The sequence below is a fragment of the Mustela putorius genome, unplaced genomic scaffold (assembly GCF_011764305.1).
Source record: "Mustela putorius furo isolate JIRA1106 unplaced genomic scaffold, ASM1176430v1.1 tig00000765_pilon_pilon_pilon, whole genome shotgun sequence".
Lineage (NCBI taxonomy): Eukaryota > Metazoa > Chordata > Mammalia > Carnivora > Mustelidae > Mustela > Mustela putorius.
The window spans coordinates 163,673-181,363 of record NW_025421470.1 but is presented as its reverse complement, the minus strand read 5'-3'; the positions used below and the strand labels follow the sequence as shown (position 1 = coordinate 181,363).

The following is a 17,691-nucleotide window of genomic DNA, read 5'->3' as shown; positions in this document are numbered from 1 at the left end:
GCCGCCCGCGTGTGCAGGCCGGCATGGGGAAGAGGAGGGTGCCCGGAGGGAGGGGAACGCAGTTGCTCGGCTGTTCAAGGAAGGAATGGCCTACCACGGCCCCTGCGATGGTGGGGACCCCAGCTACTTGGCCTGATTGTGTTGCTGTTTTGGGGTGACTGCAGACTGCACCCACGACTGGGGACAGGATGTGGTTATTGAACGCTTCGTCCAGATAACAGGTTCCGTGAATATCACGGATTTGCTATCCTGATGCTTAAAACACCTTCCCTGTCAGTTTAACAGGCGTCTGTGCCTAACCTGATTCCTGAGCACTAGTTGCAGGCTAGCTCGGAGATCGCCAGCGGCACTCGCAGCCCGTGTGCGACCCCTGGCACTGCCGCCTTCTCCCCAGGACCGACTGCAAGGGGCACCTCCAGAGAACGGTGTCCTGCCTCTGTGTCCCGCACTCCGCAGCCCTGAGGACCTCGAGGACAGGGGTGTGGCCATCCTGCGAGCTGCTGGCTGGGTCTGCAGGGGGACCCTTTCGGGGCCGGCTGGCTGTGCCTCAGTTTCTCCCGGGGCACTCGCGGGCAGTCTTGGGGGGGCACCCCCAGGGCAGGCCTTCAGCTGAGGCGTGGGTTGTGTGGGGGTCCGAGTCGCACACTGTCCGGAGCCCCTGTGGGCCATTCGGTCCCCTCTCTTGGAGACCTTTCATCTGACCGCGTGGGGTAGGTGTACGCCTCGGACTTTGAAGTCTGCAAAGAGGCTTGACGGGGTGCCCTGGTCTGCTAGAATGAAGAGTCTGTGCCTGGCCACACGTCCCCATGGAAGCAAGAGCGGGGGAGGGGAGTGGCGTCACCCCTGCGCCCCGTGACCAGCACCCACTCCTCACGCCACGAACCCCTGGTGAACGGTCGTCCTTGTGGTGCTGCCACACGCCCGGCTCTCTCCGTCAGGGTCCAGGCTGAATGTCCTGCTCTTCTAGTTGAAAAGTACAGAAGAGTTGTAATTTTTGAAAACACATTTTTATTCATTTTTTTCATGTGTTCTTTTACCTGATGTGATAATGCAACATTTATTTAAATTTAAGGGCGTCTGGATGGCTTAGTCCACTGAGTGTCAGCCTTCGGCTCAGGTCATGATCCTGGAGTCCCGGGATCGAGCCCCGCATGGCATCGAGCCCCACATGGGACTCCTGGCTCAGCTGGGAGCCTGCTTCTCTCTCTGCCTGCTGCTCCCCCGCTTGGGCTCTCTCCTCTCTCTCTCTGACAAATAAGTAAATAAAATATAAATAAATAAATAAAATGAATTCATACAATGTGTTTGGTCGCTGTACTGTGACGTAGCTGAAGAGAGGGTTGTGTTATTTTATCCTGCTCCGCTTGTAGATCTTTTACAACTAATTTTTAAAAGATTTTATTATTTATTAATTTGACAGAGAGAAAGAGAGACAGTGAGAGAGGGAACACAAGCAGGGGAAGCAGGAGAGGGAGAAGCAGGCTTGCCGCGGAGCAGGGAGCCCCATGCGGGGCTTGATCCCAGGACCCTGGGATCATGACCTGAGCCGGAGGCAGAGGCTTAATGACTGAGCCGCCCAGGCGTCCCTCAGAACTAATCTTTGCTGTAGCATTTTGTTGGCCCACATGGGGCTCGATCCCACGACCCTGGGACGGGGACCTGAGCCGAGTCAGACGTGTCGCCAGCCGAGCCCCCAGGCGACCTGCGTTTTCAGTTTCTGTTAGGAGGACATGTATATACGTCTTTCATTAAATTTATTCCTGGATTTGAAATATAGTATTTTTCAGGTATAGAATTTGCTTTTCTCTTTTTTTTAAATCACAGTACTGCTGGGGCGCCTGGGTGGCTCAGTGGTTAAGCCGCTGCCTTCGGCTCGGGTCATGATCTCAGGGTCCTGGGATCGAATCCCGCATCGGGCTCTCTGCTCAGCAGGGAGCCTGCTTCCTCCTCTCTCTCTCTCTCTGCCTGCCTCTCTGCCTACTTGTGATTTCTCTCTGTCAAATGAATAAATAAAATCTTTAAAAAAAAAAAAATCACAGTACTGCTTTTTAATTCCTTGAACATGTTGATCATGGTTATTTTCAAGTTCCATTATGTGGCCACCCAGTCTGTACCTCCCTGTTCTCTGTTGGGCTCCATGGGTTGTAGTCACAGCTTCCTTTTGCCTATAGGCCAGATGCTGTAGGTGTAGCAATGATTTGCGACTCTACATGTTTCTGTGTTTCTCCATAAAGGGTTTACTTTGGCTCCTGGCAGGTGGATGGACTCGGGTGCATCTTTAATGTGCACGTCCTAACAGTGGGACATCAAACTATATGAAGCAAAACCAAGTAGAATTGCAAAGAAAAACAGGTGAATCCACTATTATAGTTGGAGACTTTGATACCCTCTCTCAGAAAAGGACCCAGCAGGCAGAACATCAGTGGGGACACAGTTGAATTCAACAGCATCATCTGTCCACTGTGTGTAATGGATATCTGCAGACTCTTGTCCAACAACAGGAGATTATACATTCTTCTCAAGTCTGCATGAAGCATTCATCAGGAGAGACTACACTCTGGGCCATAAAACACATCTTCATGAATCTAAAAGAACAGAAATAATACGGTGTCTGTTCTCAGACCACAACGGAATTGAACTGAAAATCAGTAGCAGAGAAAACAAAATATGTAGAGATTGAACAGCATACTTCTAAATAACATGGGTCCAAAGAGAAATTCTGAAATATTTTGAACTAAAAACACAACTTACCTAAATTTGGGGGATGCAGCAAAAGCAATACTTAAAGGGAAACTAATAGCATTAAGAAGAAAGATCAAAAGTCAGTAACTGGGTGGACATTGAGGGCATTATGCTAAGTGAAGTAAGTTATGCAGAGAAAGCCAAATACCATGTGATCTCACTTACATGTGGAATCTAACAAAACAAAACAGAGCTCAGATACAGAGGACTGACTCGTGGTATTTGAAAGTTGCTGGGAGAGTAGATCTTAAAAGTTCTCATCACAAGGAAAAAAAATGTAGCTGTGTGATGAGGGCTGACTATATTTAATTGTGCTCATTTCACAGTATGTACAAATATCGAATCATGTTGCATACCTGAAGCTAATATAATGTTACGTGCAAATTATATTTCAGTTTAAAAGATCAATAACCTAAGATTCTTCCCTGGGAAATTACAAAAGCAAGAGCAAATTAAATAAAAAGTAAATAGAATAAAAGAAATAATAAGAATTAGACAGAAATCAGTGAAACTGAAATCAGCAATCAGTAGAAAATCTGGTTCTTTGAAAGTCAATAAAATCGATAGATCTATAGTCAGTCTAATTAAGAAAAAACGAGAGGGGGGCGCCTAGGCGACTTAGCCAGTTAAGCATCTGCCTTTGATTCAGGTCATGATCCCAGCGTCCTGGGATCGAGCCCCACATCAGTCTCCTTGCTTGGCAGGAAGGCTGCTTCTCCCTCACCCACTCTCCCTGCTTGTGTTCCCTCTCTCGCTGTGTCTCTCTGTCAAATAAATAAATAAAATCTTAAAAAGAAAAGAAAAGAAAACCCCACAACTAACATCATGCTTAATGGGGAGGAACGTAAAGCTTTCCCTGTAAGAAGAGATCTAAGGCAAGGATGACCTCTCACCGTTCGTTGTCAGCATTGTGGTGGAAATTCTAGCTGATACTAAAAGATAAGAAAAGGAAATAAAAGGCATATAGATTGGGAAGGAAGAAATAAAACTCTTTGTTTACACATAGCATGGTTGTCTATGTAGAAAATCCAAAAGAATTAACAAGCCCTCCTCCTCCTCACCAAAACTAATACACGGTTATAGCAAGGTTGCATGACTCAAGGTTAATATGCAAAAATCAATCACTTGGCACTGTACAAGTGGAACTTGAAATTAAAAACACAATACCATTTACATTAGCACCCCCCAAATTAAATACTTAGGTATAAATCAAACAAAATATGTTGAAGATCTCTGTGAGGGAAGCTACAAAATACTGATGAAAGAAATCAAAGAACTAAATAAGTGGAGAGGTATTCTGTGTTCATGGATAGGGAGACACTATTGTCAAGATGTCAGTTCTTCCCAGGTTGATCCATAGATGCAACACAGTCCCAAACAAAATATCAGCAAGATATTTTGTGCATATTGACAAACTGGTACTGAAGTTTTAAAGGGATAGGCAAAAGGCCCAGAATAGCAAAAACACTTGTGAAGGAAATGAACAGAGTTAGAGGACAGACACTCTGATTTCAGGACTTACAATAAAGCTGTAGTAATCAAGATAGCAGAACAGATAGATCAATGGAGCCGAAAAGAGAAGCCAGAAATAGACCCACATAAATATAGCCAATTAATCTTTGACAGAAGAGCAGTAGAAAAAAGATGGTCTTTCCAACAAATGGTGCTGGAACAACTGGACGTCCACGTGCAACAAAATGAACCTAGGTATGGACCCCTACCAAAAAGTTAACTCAGAATGGATCTCATCCCTAAAGTGAAAATGTAGAACTCTAAAACTGGACGATCAATAGAAGATAACTTAGAAAACCTAGGTGACCTTATGTGTGGTGATAACTTTTAGATACAGCACCAAAGCCACAATCCATGACATAAATAATTGATAAGAAACACTCTATTAAAACTAAAAACTGGAGCACCTGAGTGGCTCAGTGGGTTAAGCCGCTGCCTTCGGCTCAGGTCATGATCTCGGGGTCCTGGGATCGAGTCCTGCATCGGGCTCTCTGCTCAGCAGGGAGCCTGCTTCCCTCTCTCTCTCTCTCTCTGCCTGCCTCTCCATCTACTTGTGATTTCTCTCTGTCAAAAAAAAAAAAAAAAAAAAAAAAAAAAAACTAAAAACTTCTGCTCTGCAAAAGACAATGTTAAGAGTAAGAGAAGACAAGCCATTTACCGGGGGGAAATATTTACAAAAAACCATTTCTGATAAAAGACCATTACCCAAAATATACAAAGAACTCTTAAAACTCAACAGTAAGGAAACAACCTGGTGGAAAAATGGCCCGAGGACCTTAACAGACGCTTCGCCCGAGCAGACATACAGATGACAAATCAGCATAGGAAAGATGTTCCACGTCACAGGTCATCAGGGAAATGAAAATAAAAATGATCATGACACTGCTGCACACCTACGAGAGTGGCCACAATCCAGAACAGGACAGCGGCAAGTGCTGGCGAGGACGGGAGCCCCAGGAGCGCTCGGTCTCCGTCACGGCTGCTGGGAAAGAAGGTGCTGCAGCCATCTTGGAAGGCAGTTTGGTGGTTTCTCCCAAGATGAAACCTGCTCTTCCCACCTGACCCAGTGATCACATTCTTTGGGATTTCCCCAAAGGAGTTAAACACATGTGTGCACACAAAAGCCCGCACACAGTTGCTTACAGAAAATTTGGAAGCAGCCAGGATGTAGGTGAGTAGATAAGTAAACTGGTCCATCCAGTCGATGGAATGTTCTCTAACACTGCACAGAAGCAAGCTGTCAAGCCAGGAAAGACATGGAAGAAACGGAAATGCATTAAGTGAAGTCAGTGGGGAAGGGTTATCGTGTGGTTACACTCCATGACATTCTTGGAAACTATGGAGACAGAAGAAGGATCAGTGGTTGCCAGGGATTGGGGGGTGAGGGAGGGAGGAAGAGGCAGAGCACAGAGGACTTTCAGAGCAACCAAGATACCCTGTGTGATATCATAACGATGGGTATGTTTTCATACATTTGTCCAAACTCACAGAATGTACGGCACCAAGGGTGAGCCCTAACCAGACTGTAGACTTTGGGTAAATGCTGTGAACCCGTACAGTTCACCACCAGTCTAGGGAAGGGTGTTCATAATGGGGGAGGCCGTGCGTGCGTTAGGGTAGAGTGTATATGGGAATTCTGTACCTTGCCCTCAGTTTTGCTGTGAACCTGAAACTACTCTAAAATACACATCTATAAAGCTTTAATTAAGTAAATTAAAAGGTAGAGGGAAAAAGTCCCAACTTTCTGGAAATAAATCTGCAGACCCAGATGGTTTCACTGACAGATTTTATCACTTAAAAAAGAAATAACACCAACTTTATATAGTCTCTTCCATGTATTTTTAACTTTTTATTTTGAAATTTTTGTGTCTTAAGTTGCAGAAATAGTACATAGAATTCATTCAGTTTCTTTCAATAACATCTTTTATAACCAGAGTACATTATCAAACTATTTCCCACATATTCTTCGTGATCATGGTATCTCCCCTGCCAGGTAAGTATCTATTTCCCACATATTCTTAATTACAGTTACTGTGCTAAAAATGTAAAGAATTCGGAAGCATGTGAAGGAAGAATATTTGTTACACCCACCTCAAGCTAAATAAACAAATCGCTATTGATGATTCGTTGGGCGCCTTACCAGGCATTTCTTGCACACACAGAATGTACACACTTACACGCATGCGTACTTCTGTTTATTTGTTGTTCCCAGAATTAAATCGTTCTTTATAGTTTTTTTTTAAAATCATTCTCTATAGTTTTCAACTTGCTGCTTTTACCCAGTAGTGCGTCATGAATCTGTGTAAGTGATTTACCCAGTAGTGCGTCATGAATCTGTGTAAGTGATTTACCCAGTAGTGCGTCATGAATCTGTGTAAGTGATTTACCCAGTAGTGCGTCATGAATCTGTGTAAGTGATTTACTGTGCGTATGAATCTGTGTAAGTGATTTACCCAGTAGTTCGTCATGAATCTGTGTAAGTGATTTACCCAGTAGTGCGTCATGAATCTGTGTAAGTGATTTACCCAGTAGTGCGTCATGAATTTGTACCCAGTAGTGCGTCATGAATCTGTGTAAGTGATTTACCCAGTAGTGCGTCATGAATCTGTGTAAGTGATTTACCCAGTAGTGCGTCATGAATCTGTGTAAGTGATTTACCCAGTAGTGCGTCATGAATCTGTGTAAGTGATTTACCCAGTAGTGCGTCATGAATCTGTGTAAGTGATTTACCCAGTAGTGCGTCATGAATCTGTGTAAGTGATTTACCCAGTAGTGTGTCATGAATCTGTGTAAGTGATACTCATCCCTACCTTCCGAATACCAGGGTATTTTTCAGGAGTAAGGACAGAAGTAATAAAAGTTGTTACTTCTACGAGTAACAACAGCGTATCATCAGTGTTCTGTAGTAATGATGTGTGAACAGCACGTTTTCTTCCTTTTTTTTTTTTTGATGAAGGAGCAATGAGAGGTTGTTTCCCATTGTTTGCCGTTACATATAATGGGCTCTGCCTGTCCTCGGTGCTGTGGCCTTCAGGAGTCACCGAATGCTTTGAGAATAGGAACCCCGTGTCTCGTTGGGACTTGGAGATAACTGTTGCGATTTTGCATTTGTAGCCCTAAATGAGTTTGGTCAGCCGCACTGGACGTCAGCCGGAGCCACATAGCATCGCCCTACCCGGAGGGCTGGTCGGAACAGCCAGCAGCTCCCAGGCCACCAGAGAAGGGGGGCCCTGGCATCTTCCCAGCCCCCTCAGGGTGCTCAGCCAGGGGCGAGCTTTGTCCTGACAGAGATTCCCTCGGTGGTCGGTGGTCGGGTCAGGGCCACTCCAAGTTTGTGTGCCTCTGCTGTTTGCCTCTTGGCTGTTTACCGAACTTGGGTTCAGAAAATCTGGATTTGAGTCCCTTTTCTACTAGCTTACTCGTTTTGTGTGTGCGTTCTCTTGAAATTCCGCCTTGCGCTCTGCGTGGGGAGAAGTTTGCATTGGGTGGCGCGTTGGGTCGGTCTGAGTGGGAGATGGGAAACATGGTAACTGGTTACGCATGGAAGCGTGTCTCTTGGCTACGTCCGCCGGTTCAGTGAGAAGACACGAGACCGCTTTTGCGATATCAGAGGCGTGAAGCAGGGAGTTAACGTTTCATTTCTGAACATTCCCTGGCACCTTTGCGTGGAAATGCTCGTTTGAAATGGGAACCAAGCAAGGGTCCGTTCCCGGGAAATGAGTACTTACTTTTAAGTACCCGGACAACCAGTGCTCTGCTTTGAAATAGGGGTTTATCAGTTCTTGTGTTATGTAACAATACTTAGTTTTCATTTCAATTTGTCTCAATTATATATTTTCATATATTTCAGAAGAAGCGTAATTTGTTAGCTTTAAAAAATACATGTGCTTTAAAGTTGTTCACAAGTTAAACCCTTAGAAGCTATATTCCACAGTCCTCTGGGGGCCCAGGTTGGGGTCTCTGGTGCAGTGAATAGGCAGGGCAAGGACAGTGCGCCCCAAGGCCCCGGGCCTGTAGCAGCCGGTCGACCGGTGACCCCTGCCCCATGGACTGGCTGAGGTTAGCAGTGGAGGCTTAGCAGAAAAAAATCAGAGTGGGATGCGCAGTACCCTGCCATGCAGGTCAGGCACAGATACATGCACACAAAGCGCCGTACATTCTGCAGAACAAATTCAGATTAAAAGACCAGGTGCCTGGGGGGCTCAGCGGGTTAAAGCCTCTGCCTCCGGCTCGGGTCATGATCTCAGGGTCGTGGGATCGAGCCCTGCATCGGGCTGTCCGCTCAGCAGGGAGCCTGCTTCCTCCTCTCTCTCTGCCTGCCTCTCTGCTTACTTGTGATCTCTGTCTGTCAAATAAATAAATAAAATCTGAAAAAAAGAAAAAACAACACAACAAAAGGCTGGTTTGCTGTGGGGGAGGGGAATCCCGTGGGAACGGAGCGGAAAGCAGAGTGCAGGGTAGCTGAGAGCCACAGGAGCGGCTGGGCAGGGAGGGCGGCGGGAGGAGCCGTGGTTAACGCAGGGCAGACCCCCCGGGAGCCTGGACCCGAGCAGCCGCCTGCCTGTTGGGAGCGCAGGACCTGGTGCTCCCTGACCTCAGACTTCTTTTGTGGGGTGCTGTGGGAGCGTCTCCCCAGAGACCTCCCGCGAGTCCTCACTGGGCTGGGAGGCCTGTCGGCACAGCAGATCCTGCAGTCGGGAGCGTGGACAGGCCGTGCGTGGTGAGGCCCCGGGGACGGCGGCCCGGCCCTGGGCTCGTGCGGGGGGCCAGGGCGGGGACGGGAGGAGAGCTTTCTGCTGGCGACGGTTGCCCACGCAGGCCACCAGTGGAGATTGTCGTACGTATTTCCGGGCTACGGAAAGTCTCTGAGACAGGACAGGTTCCTGTGGCGCGCACCAGGTTCTCGCTAGGAAGCAGCTGTGCTCGGAGCCCGAGTTTTCCGTGAAGACACGCTTCCCGTCTGGCCGCTGTGCCCGGCTTCGTCCGCTCTTCTTCCGTGTGACACGCGTCCGCGCGGCAGGCCCTGTTCCCGCTCCGGCCCAGCCTCACGCCGGCTGTGCTCGGCCGCACGGGGCTCCCTGCGGGGTCTCGGCGGAGGCCGGCTCCGCTCGGTTCTGGGCCGTGGCCTCCGAGTGCTTCTCTTTCTTTGTTTTTCACTTCAAAAATGTTTATTTTTAAAATTTTTATTGAATTTTTTTTTTAGAATCTGCATTTCTGGCAGGCTCTTAGGGGATGATGATCACAATTTTTAAAAACCAAAGTAGTATTTACGCACAGTAGGACGCGCCCTTCCTGGTGTGCAGGTCTCGGGTTTCGAGGGCCGCGTGCAGCCACGAGCCACCACCCGAGCGGGACGGCTCCTTGTGGCCGACGACCCTCCTTCCCTGCTGGCCTCAGCCCGCCCTCACCCCATCTCTCGGCAGCCGCCATCCGCTCTGTCCATCGGTTTTGTCCCTTCCAGGATGTCAGGAAGGGGAGTGACTCGGTACGGAGCCCTTGGAGCCGCCTGCTTCGACGCCGCAGTGTTCAGGCGGCTCTGTCCGGGCCGAAGGCGTCCGTCGCGCCGCGTGTTCCGTCGTGCGGTGCCTCAGCGGTGTTGGTGCTTCCGGCTCCTCCGTCAGGAACTGTCTTTTCCTTCCAGGACGTGGGCACTTTGGAGGAAAAATAATCATCTTTTGTGCTGTCGTTTTAGGTGACATCACTCAGAAAGGCTATGAGAAGAAACGGGCAAAGCTGCTGGCGCGCTACATCCCGCTTCTTCAAGGTAAAGTCACTTGCTCGCCTGTTTTCTAACAGTCCGTTTTCTCACTGAACTTGACCTCAATATGGATTCGAGTGTCACGTTGGTATGTTTCATAGTTTATCGAGGAGGACTGGGCAGCGTATCTAATAGTAAGTAACCCCGCCCACAGGCTATAGTTTACAGCTTGGGTTTGGTATGGATCTCATTTCAAGTAGGATTTATTATATTTTTATGATGATAGAACATGATTCTTGTGGTTGTGGTAAGGAACGTTCCGTTACTTAGGTTCAGAATAGATGCTGTAACGGTGTCGGTTCTTCCTACCTTAAACTGATCTGCAGAGCTAACACACTTGTCATTTCAACAGGTTTTTTGGTTTTTTTTTTTTTTTTTTTTTTTTTGGTGGAATTTAACAAGCTAATTCTAAAATTTACGTAAGTTTAAAGGGCCAAGGGATCCAAAGTGTGCTCCAAAAGGAGGAATGAGGTGGAAGATTGTCCCGACCAAGATAAGAAGGATTGCGATCGCGCTGCTGTGGTGAAGACGACCTGGTCTGGAACCAGGGCAGGCAGCGGAGCAGGAGCGGGACCAGGAGCCCAGACACAGACTCACACGCGTGTGCGTGTGGCCGTGGCCTGTGGGGGGCAGCGTTACAGGGCACGGTGCCGCCACAGCTCCCTGTCCTCATAGGCTGGACACAGCAATCAGTGTCCGGCATAGAAGGGCCAGTAGAAAAGGTGAAAGCTACAGCCCCTTAGAGGGTCATATAGGAAGATGGTCACCATTGCACGACATGGCGAAATGGGCGGGACATCACAGGTCTCTGGAGGGGCTGAGAGGGGCCTGAGGGAGGGGGTGGCGGCTGTGGTGAAGTGATCCATGTCATGGTACCCACAGTCACCGTAAGGACAGTGGGGGCACGTCACACAGTAACGGAATTAAAAAGAACTAGTGTGCGGAACATATAAGGCAGCCCTGTCCTGTTTATTACCTTTGGCGATCATGGAAATGTTCGGTGACCCCTGGCTGTGGACAGCTGCCGAGCACTTGAAACACGGCTGGTGTAACTGCGACACTGGATTTTTGATTTCGTTGGAATCAGTTGAACCTTAAATAGCCGGAAAGTCCCCCAACATACTTTTTACAAAGCTCAGGAGGAAGCTGGGCTGAGCCTTGCACCGCTGTTTCCTGCGCGGCCTCCTCGCCGGCAGCAAAGGAGGGTTAACTCAGTGGGAATCAGAGGAACGTGGCTGAGAGCCCGCACGGCTTGTTGAAAGGGGCTCGAGCCGAGGGGTGGGGACAGCTGGCAATGCTGAAGGGGGCATTGGTGACCAGCCGCCAGCTGCTCTGGACGACCCCTGGGCCGCTCGCACTTGTCCACTCTCTGCGCAGCAACGTGGTCAGGCCCCTGCGGCGCCGGGAGCGCAGACGTCCCCCAGCAGAGTCCCGGGGGAGAGCTTGAAGACCCATACGTGTTGGCAGAGATGGCTCTCGGAAACGTGACGGGGAGCGAAAGCCACTCACAGGGGAGCACAGCCACTGCAGCTTAGGAAAGCCGACCTGCCCCGTTCAGGAACCCTTACGTAGCTGGGAAAGAGAGACAAGGCCGTGGTTTTCCTGGAAGTCAGCGTGCCGTGTGCTCGCGGAGTGAGGCGGGGGCGCAGGGGGCCCGGAGATGCTGGAGTCTCCCCTTACCACTGCCGAAGTCCCATTGGGTTTTTTCCCGTGTAACGATTTATAAACGGGACACGTGGTTTCTACTGCCTGTGTCGGGTGATGTAGCTTACAGTAGATCGACAACAGAAAGAATACAAACTGACATTCATTAATCCCAAACAGGAGTCTCTGAGTAAAATGGGAAGTGAAGGAAACTGGGGGCGTGTCGTGAAAAGCACGGGACAGACGTCACCAGCAGCTGTCAGACTAAGGGACACACTGGGGCCTCCGTAGCCCAGGCGGGGGAGACGCGCCCGGCGATGGTGTCGGAGAGCACAGGAGAGCGCTGAGGGGGAAGCCTTGTGTGAGGGCCGCCATCCTGGCCCGGTTCCTGCAGCTCTTTCTTGGGAACTCATTAGCTCGATGAACTGAATAGAAATTCAAAGAAGAGGAAATGAAGATGTTCCTCCCCACAAGTGGGTACAGAAATGTGAACCATTTCCTCCTATCAGATTGGCAAAATTCTAAAAATCCTTCTAAACACCCAGCGCTGACGAGGCTGAGGGGAATGCCCTTTCCTGCTCTGCCCGTGGGCACGCGTGTTGCTGTAGCCCTTGGGAAAGTCCTCTCCTGGGACCTGTAAAAATGAAAAAGCACCTGCTCCCTCATGTGACCGTTCCACTTTGGGCGCACATTCTTGTGGAACCCCGAGCCTCTCGAAGGACGAATGCACCTGTATTTGGGGAGCGAACGTAAGGGTGTCCACAAGCGTGCGTCCGTAACGGATTGCTGTGTTCTCCGGCACGACCTTCGGAGTCATTCATCCAGTCACGAGAAGCGCCTTGCCAGTCACAGCGCCCCCGGGATCGCGGTGCGCATGTGTGTGTACACGCTCGGATTTGGACTTCCAGAAGGAGCACCTCATCTTCTAGCTCTGTGTAACCGAGCGCCCCGAGATGCGGTCCTCAGCACCCGTGATGACCTGTGTTCTTCACACACCTGCAGCCTGGCGGGGCTCCGAGGGCCGCTCGCCCCCTGCACAGAGCCAGCCGCTGTGGGCCCGCCGTCCTGTCGCGTGTCCTCTTGGTGCGTTTTCTCCAGGTCCCACCAGGTGGTCTCTGCCGCACTGTCCAGCACAGGTCGGAGGCAGGGATAGACGGCCCCTTCTCAGGAGGGGTGAGGGCTGGTGGGACCCACGGGGCTGGAATGCTGCAGGCTACTTTTACGAGATGTCTTGAGCCAGAGACTCAAGTGGAACTTGAGCACGATGAGCACGATGGGAGGCTTGCCCTGTGCTGCTCTCAAAGGTCAGCAAATAGAGCTCAGACAACACCATGGATTCCGTGTCCTGAGCCTCCCGCTTGGGTCCTATCCGTTTCCTCTCCACACCGTCCTCCGGGCCTGTGTGGTCAGGGGCTGTCAGTGCAGGCTGTCCAGGTGTAGGGTTTGGAGACACAGCGAGCGGGCACCCCCGGCTAAGTGTGTCAGCACGAGGTCTCTGTACCCTGTGCCCTCAGGCTCTCGTGGTCACAGGCACCCCTGACTCCCCACTGCCCATGTTTCTGCGTATGTCTAAGGGCGGCTGGTTCTCCCCAATGGCTGCTTCATGGAGAGTCACGGACGTCGTGAACAGTGCCAGGGAAAGTGGCACAAGGCGTTTCAGACTCAGGGAACATTTGCGATGCAGAAGTACGCTTTTGCAGGGCCTTCCCAAGAGAGTCTGCCCCAGGTGGCCCCATGTGCTGGGCAGCTGGGCTCGGGGACGCTGTTGCTGGTCACCCTTCCTGCAGATGCTGGACAGTGAGGCAGCGGAGGCCGGCACTTTCAGGAGAGCGAGCGGGAAGTGGGTATTCATGGCTCTGACCCCAGCCTCCAGTCAGGGGTCTTCTGGGCTTCAGGGACCACTGCTGGATGCTTGTGCCGGATTGTTACGTCGGTGCAGTGTGTGCTGTAACAACACAGGACAATGTATGGTGTTTTAAGTGGATTTTTCCATCATTGGAAAAGCAAACTGTTGACACAAGATGTTCCTACAAAACTGTGTTGCAGGAGCAGATCCATCCCTCCAAGCAGAGAACAGGGTCCCTGCTCCCACCCAGACCACAGCTGCCGTGTCCAAACAGCGGAAGCCAAGGCCCCCCAGCTCCCGGGACGAGCGATTCCGGTCAGGTAGGACCAGACGTGGGCAGTCGCCCCCGTGGCCTTGGCTGTAAATGGCTATGAAGAGACTGGTCTCATGGAATAACTTACCACAGCCCACGACTTCTCAGGAGAAAAAAAACCTTCACACAACCGCAGTCTTCCTTAATGTAACCAGTGTGGTTGGTGGTTTCTCCCCAGGGGATGCTTACAAACACCCCTAGAGAGGTCGTCCTTCCCCTGCAATTAGTATGATTGCTTTAAACTTTTTTGTCCATTTTCCTGCCTCCAGCTGTGGGACTGGGATGGGTAGTTTTTGTGTGTTACGGAGCAGCTTTCCTACTGTAGGTGTTTTACTATTTTTTTCTAATTTTGGAGATTTCCTTCTAAGGAGTTTGCTGCTACTCTGCAGTACATTTTTTTTTATAAGATTTTATTTATGTATTTGACAGACAGAGATCACAAGCAGGCAGAGAGGCAGGCAGAGAGAGAGGAGGAAGCAGGCTCCCCGCTGAGCAGAGAGCCCGATGCGGGACTCGATCCCAGGACCCTGAGATCATGACCTGAGCCGAAGGCAGCAGCTTCACCCACTGAGCCACCCAGGCGCCCCAGCTGGTTCTTTGCATTCTCTTAAAGTGGCTTTAGAAGAGCAGAAGTTTTAAATTTTATTTATTTATTTATTTTAAAAAAGATTTTATTTATTTATTTGACAGAGAGAGTGAGAGACACAAGCAGGCAGAGCAGCAGAAGGATATGGAGAAGCAGGCTCCCCACTGAGCAGAGAGCCCGACATGGGGCTCGATCCCAGGACTCTGGGATCATGACCTGAGCCCAAGGCAGTTGGTCAACCGACTGAGCCACCCAGGCGCCCCATTAAATTTTATTTATTTTTAAAAAGATGTTATTTGTTTATTTATTTATTTAGGGGGAGAGAGCTAGTAGCAGCAGCGCTGGGAGGAGCAGAGGATCGGGGGAAGCAGACTCACAGAGCCCAGTGCGGGGCCGACCCCATGACCCAAGATCACCTCTCCCCGAAGCCAGAAGCAGAAGTGAGACACTTAACTGACTGAGCCACGCAGACGCCCCTAGAAGTTTTTAATTTTACTGAAGTTCATCTTAGCTGGGTTTTCGTTTTCGTTCCTGTGTTTTTAGCAGACAGTGCTTTTGTTCTTGTATCTAAATCCGGCCAGCCTAAGGTCACGCAGATTGTTACCTCTGTTTTCTTCTAGATGTTTTATAGTTTTACATTTTAGCTTTACGTCTGTGATCCGTTTGGTGTCGTATTAGTTCAAGGTATGAATCAAAGCTCATTTTTTGCATACAGATGCCCAGTTCCCCCATCGCTTGTGGAGAATGCACCACCTTTGCTCCTCGATCTGGGAGCACCTGCACAGGTGTACGCGATGTTGTTTCTGGACTCTGCCTGTCCTGTTGGTACTGGCCTGTGGCAAGAGCACGTTTCAGGGATTGTAGCTTAGTAACGATCGTGCACATCAGTAGTGCTCTTCGAGGAGTTTTGTTGTCTTCTTCCTTAGTGTCGTTCCCTTGTCTAGGACGTGACTTCTTTTCCTCTGGGACTTGGAAGGTTTTTCTCTTGATCGCTGGTTTGGAGCAGTTACAATGTGCTGTTCTCGCCGCAGCTGTACTTTCAGTCTCAAGGAGAAAAACATTTTACTAATATAAACCAAAAACCTAGTGGAAATAGAAGAAAAGAGAAATCCGGGCTTAGATGAGGACAACAGTCAGCAGTAAAGCAGAGTAGGACGGAGTTCCCGCAGGTTGGGTGCGGGCGACACCCAGCTTTCTCAGCGGGGGGAGCCCCGTGGAGACACCCGGGTGGGTCCCCACTCACAGGCCCGGGCAGGGCGTCCTTCCGCTGACTGTCCCTGGAAGGGCCGTGTTTCTAGGGCCTGTGACGGGGTCTGAGGTTGAATGTTTGTTCACCTACGTGCTGTCTGGAGCGCGGCATTTCCACGTTCTTCTGTCTTTACGTCCTCAGGGATCCCGGGCTGTGTGCCTGCCTCCCCTCGGGGATTCCATTCCCGGGGGGCCGGCCCTGGCCAGAGCAGCAGGGGGTAGGAGGAGATGTGAGGCCAGCCTCACAGAAGGGCCCGTTCTGACTTGGAGGCCAGCCGATGTCCACGCACCAGGCTCCCGGGGTCACTCGTGCAACATGAGTGCTTTAGCTTTAGTCTTGCACACGGCGTGCTTTAGCCTGTGTTTGTGCAGGTTGGGGTGATCTGTGATGCGGGACAAATCACAGAAGCATCTTCCGCCCAGGACATGTGCCTTGGTGTGTGTGGTTTTGGGCTTCTTGGATTTCTGAGCTTCCTGGATTTGTTGGCTTGGTCCCCTGTTTTGCTGACACTGTGTCGACTTTCAGTTCGGTGTCGTTTCCCCTGCGTTTGGGATGGCGCTCGCTTCTAAGACCGCGACGGGGCTCCAGGTGTGTGCTCACGGTCACTGCCGTGTCGCGGCAGGGGCTCCTCTCAAACACCTTCTGTGTCTGCGAGTATTTTTGTTAGACCCTTACGTTTCAATGATAACTTGGCCGAATGTGAAATTCTGGGTTCGGCACTTCTTTCTTCAGCAGGACGTGGTTGCCTTCCTGCCGCCGGTAGCTTCTCTTCCCTCATGTGAGTCTGTCCCTTGATCCTTCCAAGGCAAATCAGTCTTTCTCTCTGGAAGCTTGTGGAATTGCCTTGTTGTTCTTGATGTTTGTAAACTTTATTTTAGTACATCTATGTGCAAATTTTTCATCTTTCCTGAATAGCACCCTGTGGGCCATTTCACTGTAAGGATTTTAAGTGTTTTAAAAACATTTTGTTGGAGAAAAATGGAAGCATGTATAGGAATGGACTTCCTCGAGTAGTAACCCTCTCGAGTCATGTCATGCCAGTCTGGACCCTCCCGTCCCGCATGATTCTGAAGCAATCTCCGCGATTGCGCTATTTCGTTCAGATGTCACAGTATGCTTGGTGTCCCTTTCTGAAAAGGATCATCTCCTTGTATCTCTAAAAGATAAAACACAAAATAATTAGCAATAATTCCTTAATATCAAATATCCAAATGTTCATGTGGTTTTTAATTTTTGATTTCTATTTCAAAAAAACTTTTTAAGTAAGCCCTGTGCCCCCCGTGGGGTTCAAACGCGTACTCCAAGATCGGGGGCTGGGCTGTACCGGCTGAGCCAGCCAGGTGCCCCGTGGCCGCCCCGTGGCCCAGACAGTTTGTCTGGACCCAGGATCCAAAGATCTACACATCACAAATGTTTGATAGTGTTTTCAGTCCTTCCTGACTTACACCCGTCCGAGGCCCACGGGGGTCGGGTTAGGTGCTCGGTGGTCCCGGAGACGAGACAGGGCCTGCGTTCCTGCACTGGGAGGACGGGACGCCCGGGACGCCGGCAGCTGGCGGTCCCCAGTGCCGAGACCCGGTCACTCGTGAGGGAGGCAGAATAGCGGAGCTGCCTCTGTCATCGTTCCTTCAAAGGCTGGCATCCTTCTAGAAGGACCGACTCCTCCTTGCTTGCTGCTTGGTGCGGGGGAACCAGGATGTGCTCAGTTCTTCCCGTTTATTTGCTCCTTTTTAGAATGATGAGTCGGGTCACTAGCGTCCTCCGATGGCCATTGGTTGGTTTTGCTGCCTCTCTTTCTTCCCTTCTGTTCTTTTGTCTGTGTGTATATGGATTTGATATCTTTTGTTTTGTTTTTAAAGATTTACTTATTTATTTGAGAGAGGGAAGGAGAGTAGGGCAGGGCAAGGGGCGAAGGAGAGGGAAAGAGAATCTGAAACAGATGCCCCAGTGAGCAGAGTCTGATGTGGGGCTCGATGCCACGACCCTGAGACCTGGGCCGGAGCCGAAATCAAGGATCAGATGCTTCACCAGCAGAGCCACC

General features: G+C 50.0%; 1 protein-coding gene across 11 annotated transcripts in view; it reads left to right on the top strand.

Annotated features, from left to right (window-relative positions):
- Nucleotides 1-17,691, top strand: part of DIP2A (disco interacting protein 2 homolog A) — an 89,304-nt gene that overhangs the window by 7,882 nt on the left and 63,731 nt on the right. For 10 of the 11 annotated variants that reach the window (XR_006607905.1, XM_045084276.1, XM_045084275.1 and 7 more), the window contains exons 2-3: nucleotides 9,947-10,018; nucleotides 13,703-13,822. Coding sequence is in view for 10 of the 11 variants with exons in the window: in XM_045084276.1 (XP_044940211.1) it covers nucleotides 9,947-10,018; nucleotides 13,703-13,822 (192 nt within the window). In the remaining variant the exon portion in view is untranslated. The remainder of the gene's footprint in view (nucleotides 1-9,946; nucleotides 10,019-13,702; nucleotides 13,823-17,691) is intronic. The other variant, XM_045084274.1, reaches the window with a different exon arrangement.